Source organism: Hyalella azteca, unplaced genomic scaffold (assembly GCF_000764305.2).
Source record: "Hyalella azteca isolate HAZT.00-mixed unplaced genomic scaffold, Hazt_2.0.2 contig6880, whole genome shotgun sequence".
Classification (NCBI taxonomy): Eukaryota; Metazoa; Arthropoda; class Malacostraca; order Amphipoda; family Hyalellidae; genus Hyalella; species Hyalella azteca.
Genome location: NW_025937021.1, coordinates 1,977 through 9,253, shown reverse-complemented (window position 1 = coordinate 9,253; position 7,277 = coordinate 1,977). Strand labels below are relative to the sequence as shown.

Genomic DNA, 7,277 nt, shown 5'->3' with positions numbered 1-7,277 from the left:
GAGCCATAATTTATTTTCTACTTTTTAGTCCACAAGAAAAAGGATTAAGATTTGATTAAGTATGACTTGACGTACATATCGATGATACGCAGCGTCAGCGCCTGCTCGTCTATAACGTCAGCGCCCGCTCGTCATACTATATATATACTATAATATACTTTACTCAATTAAGCTAATTTAGGTCTCTAATTGCTAGTTTTTATGATTGTAATTTTATGATTTTTTATGATTTTATGATTTTTTTATGATTGCTAATTTTCGTTGTCAATGTTAACAAAAAACAAACAAACAAACAAACGCGAAGCTGAGTAAAGAAAAACGTGTTAATAAAAAATGTGTTAATAATAATATCACGAAACAATAAATGACTCGAAGCAATGAATGACTCGCTGAGAACCAAGAATACGAATTGCAAGTGAAGTAAGGACGCTGAAATTGGGCTATTGCACTGCGAGTTTGGCTGGCCGTAGCGTCCTTGGTAGCCACAAATATTGTTGGTCTGGTAATGTTTATACGCTGGTAGTGCGCCTTCCAATGGGACAAGCATACTACTGTACCACCGGTTAAATTTTTACCGAGTGAGGAACAATTCTAAATGAGTTGACTGCACAAAATTAGATCGAATTTTTTTCTTCAATTCTTATGAGAATTATTAAAACTCCTGCCTTAGCCAGTTGCTGGGATGATCCCTGGGATCCCAGATTCTGGGAGAATCCCTGGGATCCCCCAGCTCCTCGCCGAAGCGAGGCACCGCCCCCCAAGAGGGGGAAGAGATTCACCGCATTCTTGCGGCGACTCTTCTGTGGCTGTTGCAGGCCACGCGGCGAGAGCGACGGTGGCCGGTGAATGGTAGCACCCAATTCTTGAGGAGTTGGGGCGCTGCCTTCAACTGGCTATTTCAAGAGACAGCTAGACGTGTTCCTGAGCACAATCCCAGATCGACCTCCCCTGCAACACTACCAGCGGCGAGAAGCAAGCAACAGCATCGTGCAGCAGGTGGCCCAAATGAGGGCGGATGAAAGATAATCAGAGGCGGCGATCCATCGTGGCCTGGGACTGCTGTGTCCCAAACAAATACTAAGGATACTAAGGATACTAAGCGAGGATTGACACGGGGCTACGGCTGTGGTATTGAATAGATAACAAAGATCTTGGCGCCTTCCATACGCCCGAGCTACTATAGTTTTGGCCACAGAGTCTTTAATTGCAACTTTTTTTATGAAGTGTAAACTCCTTTGTTCAAGGAGACAGTAACTCTGCTATAGAACTACAAGTAAGCATGATACTATCTAAACCATTGACTACCATACCAACAGTTATATTTGGAACTGCCAAATTCATGTTTAATTTGTGGGGCAGAACGGATTCCTCTTAATCGTTTCAATTCTGGAGTTGAAGTCAAAGTGATTAAAAACCCTTTATTTCCTTACCGACAAGAGTTATACAAATAAAATACTTAAAAAAAACTTTTTAAAAAACCACGTTTTTCTTGTGGACTAAAAAGTAGAAAATAAATTATGACTCGCCCCAAAAAAAACGCGGGTCGGGCAGATTTATGATTAAAGCAAAAAGCACACAACACACGAACTTTGGAAATTTGATGGTGAACGNTATAAGAGACAGACATTTGGCCTTTGTTGGGTCATTTACGGAGCATTCAACAAGACATCATAATTGTCATTCCGTCAATCTGGTATGACTCAGAGCAGCGCTCCCAAATTTTATGAGCGACTACCACTTTGAAATTCCTAACAGTCACAGAACCTCTCGTTACTATTGTTCTCATTTTTGTCAGAGTTGTCATTTTTAGCGCATTTTCTCATTTATGGAAAAAGCGCTATTGAGCTCGCCATGTCTGTCCGTCCGTCCGTGACTTCTGGTGTGAGAGAGCACAAGAAAATGCGCTCTCTGTCACTCACTGCAGTGAGTACAAATCTAATTTTTAGCGCATTCTCTCATTTATGTAAAAAATGCCCTATTGTGCGCGTCATGTCCGTCCGTCTGTCCGTCCGTCTGTCTGTCCGTCTGTCCGTCTGTCTGTCCGTCCGTTCGTCCGTGACTTCACGTTTTCGTCGATTTTGAGAAAATGAGCTCTCTATCACTCACTACAGTGAGTACTGAGTTAAATTTTTTGTCATTGGCAGGAGTAGGCAAAATTCAAAAATACTGGCGAGGACTGAGCGGCAGATGGCAGGGTCGTTGGTGGATCTATATAGAGGCTTGCCGTCACATATAGCCACCACAACGTGGCCACGTCCAGCCACTCCTCTTGAGTAATGCGACTCAAGTAAGAGTGAACTGATCGAGTCTCACGTTCAATTTCAGTTTTGCGTAATACGTTGCCAATTAGAAAAGGGCACGATCGAAGGTTCGCAGAACCTTGGCTAGAGTCTCGCTTGACAACTTCAAGCCCCTAATTAAGTGAGTTCTAGCCCGGCTAATTTACAGGGCGTTGTGGAAGAACACTACAACAAAAAATAACACGTTTGTGAATTGATACTTCATTAGAGAATCCGGTAAAACATGATTGAATTCACTAGTTCTCGTCAGTGAACAGGTTCATTGCTAAATTCATTGATCTTTGTTAAGAATTTTTTTGACAGATGGCATAGTTTGCTTTTTAGCTACTTAAACACAATACGGGGTAGATAAATACTTAAATACTTAAACACAATACGTATAGTGTTGGATTCGGGAGCAGTCGAGCCATTTATGCTTTTTAATTATCTAGGAGTGAATAACTGGCTCATGAATTTTGCTCCGGGTTTCATAAATGCCCAGTTAAAATAAATGAGCGTACCCCATTGAAAACGACTTAATTGTTCTCAGTTTTAAGTGCTCGTGCTATATTGGATAGTATTTGAATACACTGCAATGTTTTAGTTAACAATCAAATGCCGGATCTTAATACAGAGAATTTTCGTGTTTCATTAAATGCAGCTCAGTTCATGCAAACCCATTGTTTGTACAGCACAGCCCCTGCGTGTTCCAACATTCATGCAACTCTGCCAATGGCCTTCATTTAACCCTGTAAAATTAGTTTCTTTCATACCGTTACCAAGGAGAGACTGCAATATTGTTCACATCCAGCTGAGCAACTTGAAATTCTTCAAGCGGCGGATCATTGCTACGCTAATGCTTTTTGAGAACAGGAAATAATTCTTCATCTGCAGAGCTAAGCGGCTATATTTTTATACATTTTATTCGTGACTTTTGAATGACTCAATGTAGTGAGAGAAGCAGCTACCAAAAAAACATTTTACTGGAATACGACGTTTAAAATATTCAATATTCATTCTTAAGTAGGTGAAGAGTTTTACAACACTTGAAATTTGGAAATGACATTAAGTACATTAATCTAATATCAGCTTTTGATCAGGTGCCAGGCTTTAAGCACGCACATACTTGAACTTGAAATAGTACTACAGAATGTACAGGGCTGACTCAATTCTCAATCAATATGGAGAATGTTGCTTCTGGATATATTTTTATTTAATGAACTCGATGTTGTTGGGGTCATCGACACACCAACTCGGCCTACATGATCGTATAGGGTCATTTTCACTGATAGTCTTTAATTAAAATGACTTTATTGCACAATCCGTTTCAGCATATACAATCCACTGTAATATACACATTCACGTGCTGGTCAACTGACGAGAAGATGCCTAATTAAGTCTCGAGTTTTAGTCTCTGGTTTGAGGCTTTCCTAAAAGAGTAAAATGAACAATAATTAAACTTCTAACTGGCAAATACAGTAATGCATATACAAATCAAATAATGGAACACACATATAGTATATACATCGATTCAAATCATTTTCACATATCGCAATTCAATAATACACATCAGGACCTAACACACATACGTACCTCCGCTTCGGGCTTCACACCGCACAATAATCTAGCAGCAACTTACACCTTCCGCATTCCGACTTCCGTAAAGTCTAAACTAAAATGGCATTGAGCAACTTCACAATAATTGACGAATCCCAAGTAAAATAACACGTAAGATAATAAAATACAAGCTTATGCCTCAACAATGTGTCTGGACTCAAACCGTCAATGGACGGAAAGCCACTAATACCTGCGCTCCTGGATTGCACATTCAAGTGATGATGGCGAGTGCTAAACGTCCTTTTTTTAAGTTCTGGAAATCATTGTAAATTTGAATGTTTCTTTCTTTATTTTACGTAATAATTTGTACCGTGTAGCTCGTTTCAACATAGAGGAGCCATTCGAAAAACGGGAAAATATCTTGGTGTTAGTGGAAACAATTGTCTTCCCTTACAGTCTAAATAATTTGTTATTAATAAAAAATTGACACAATAAACTCAAATGAGACTGATTGATTGAAACATTTATTTTTTAGGACCAACACCACGATTGTCACTTCGACTGTGCATTTTATGTTCACGCAAATTCAGAAGGTCTCCAAGGTTCATTACGTAGAACGACGTAACAGAAATATCGTGTGTAGATTGCCATCATCGCCTGAAGCTTTTTGCTTATTTCTGTTTCATGGAAACTTGCCATTGCATATGGTCTCGCCATTATCTTCCTCGGACTCCTCATTAGTGCCGTCGGTCTAGCCATCGTTTTCTTTTGATTTTTCTTCGTGGTCTTCTATCTTGCCATTATTACCCTCGGTACCGTCATCATCGTGAACATAGCCACTATCATGGCACACAGCATTGCTTCTCCATTGAGGTCTCCTCTACTTAGTCATGACGGCTTTCTTTAGTTTAGTTTCTTTATCTTTAGTTTCAGTTTCTCGTGATGATAAGTCACATACCAGACCTCTGGCATGAATTTCGGCTGCATCGTAGTCAAGAAATTTTCACTCTGTAACTTTTCGAAATGAATAAAGCCTATTTTCTCGCAATATTTGAATACTCGCAGCCCCTGTGGGCCATGGAAAACATCGAAAATCGAAACGTCTANAGAGGCGGGGAAGTCCTGTGAGGATGCGGTGGGTTCAGAATCTTCCCCCCAGCGGCGGGCGGCGGAGGCGAGGGAGTCGAGCACATTCGTGAGGGAGTCCACGGACCTGGGGGTGCAGGGAAGCTTATAGCGTGACGTGGGGAATCGATTTGGGCAGTTCATACCTCTCGACCCTAGGGAAGTATTCCTACAGAAGCAGTAGTTACATTTTTGACCCAAGATTTGAGTGTAAAATAGACGTTGTTACAGTGAGGTGGAGAATGGGTTTGGGTTGATCATAGCTCGTTACCTTGGGTAATTATTCCCTTCAAAGCTGTAGTTACATTATTGACCCAAGATTTTAGTGTAGAAGCATACACAAGTTGTCAAATTTTTTAACAGGAGTCAATATTCATCACTTTATGTTTAGAGGCAGCTACATAGTGTAAACGTCCGTGGAATAGGAGAGCCGGGCAAGTCATTGTAGTCCGGAGACGTGAAGGAGGTGCGTGTCGTGTGGTTAGCGTATAGGTTATTGCAGTGTTAATTATCATTCGTAAATATTGATGGGAATATATCTAATTAGTGTTATATGCTATACTATAAGATGTAGGATATTTCCTCTTTGATCAATAGTGGGGGGTGTATTTAATATTTATGTATATTTTCATTCTTTAATTAGTTTATCGTTATACTTTAAGGAAATCCTCGAACTCATACGCGAAACTCAAACTTGTAACTTGGATTGGAATAATTATACGACGAGCATCAAGAAACTTGTTAGAATTCTAAACCTTTGGGGAAAGTTGAAGGGCGACTACGGGTCATAGATAACTATGAACAAAGTGCTTGGGCCTAGCTGGATATTAGGAGAGTACTCACAGCACAGTGTTGCCAATTAGTGTTATCATTTAGTGTTGCCACTCACCTTCCCCGGGCGTAAGGGTCGTAAAACTCGCCGATGAAGTTGGAACTTCTATCCTCCCAAGCTTCGGCCGCCGTGAGCGCAAGACTTCGGCTGTAGGGAATGTACTTCTTCGCAGTACCTTTGTAGACCGCGTACAAGTACCCCAGCAGGTCTATGACCAGCACCGCCACCAGAATGCCAGCCCCCACCAGACCAACGGTCTTCAGGTTGAAGCTTTTGAGGGCAGCGATGGGGTCGGCGCCGAACCGTCGGATGCCGTCGTTGACGGTCGTGAAAAGCTCGCCTGTCGTTGACGGGAAACCATCGAGGAGCGGCATCCTGGCAACACAAGAGGGACTATTAATACCTCATTAAGAATGATGAACGTGATGGTGAGTACAGATGTTGTCAAAACGATCGAAGAAAAGAAATTATTTTCCCATTTCTTAATTTGGAAAACGTATATTATTGTATCGGGCAAAAGTTAAATGTGCATTGCTAGTCTTGAAATGACATTGAGTTTAACTTTAGTTCGTATATTTACCAGTTTAAGACGAAATATACGTTTATTGTATGCCAGGCATGAGAACAAGACTGTCTTTTATGTTGTTCCTCTATTAATACTTTTTTCTAGGTTTGCTAAATTCGTTCACGTCTCATTATAAAGAAAATACTAGACTGTGTCGGCATTTACTTATATGAATCGAATTATAAAATGGGGAGGCTGTTCCACATGTCGGTGATTCGAAGCGAGAAGAAATGTTGTCGCGTGGAGAAGTTGCAGCGCAGTTTTTTTAGTTTATAGCCGTGGCCCCTGGTGTTGGTTCTTGTTTCGAATGCTAGTAATCCTTCTGGGACCTTGTATAAACCATGAGTATACTTGGATACTTCAATGAGGTCCCCACGCACACGTCGATAACTGTCGATAACGATAACCATAAAGCTTGTACACAAGCCTCCTCGTAGTGCGGCTCACACGAGCTCTCACTTTCTAACCATCAGCCGCAGCAGCAGGCAACCCCCGCCTCTGCTTTTCGATGACGTCGCTCGACCTTCAGCCCTGGATCCTGCTTCGGTTTCCTGACGCTCCTGCGCTCTCGGGAAATCCGCGTACTGGTCAGCCTCTGCGATCGGGTGAACGCATTTCAATCAAACAATCATATTTTAGACATTGCAGTGAAATGTTTTTTTTTTTTCGTAACAATGATCGATATAATATTTTTTTCATTTTAACCATTTTCTACTGATTAGAGTTATATTTTATTTGATCTTATACCCTATTCTCAACTTTTTACGTTCCCGTGCATGGTCACTCTGATGCACCGCCTTCGTCATCCACCTTCCCTAATCCGTCGAGAAGCAGGTCACCCGCCAATTTAAGGGGCCTGGGGGTAACGCTGAACCTGACCACGTGCATATGTCTTGAATTGAGCCAGCTGATGCTAATT

The 7,277-nt window shown here is 41.3% G+C and overlaps 1 protein-coding gene across 1 annotated transcript; it reads right to left on the bottom strand.

Annotated features, from left to right (window-relative positions):
* Nucleotides 1-4,895: 4,895 nt before the first annotated feature.
* LOC125178081 lies at nt 4,896-6,953 on the bottom strand (the record flags this gene model as incomplete). The annotated part of the gene is made up of 3 exons (XM_047881036.1): nt 4,896-5,049; nt 5,851-6,168; nt 6,818-6,953. Coding segments are annotated over 3 exons (608 nt in total), but the record flags the coding sequence as incomplete, so codon positions are not given.
* Between the last annotated feature and the right edge of the window lie 324 nt (nt 6,954-7,277).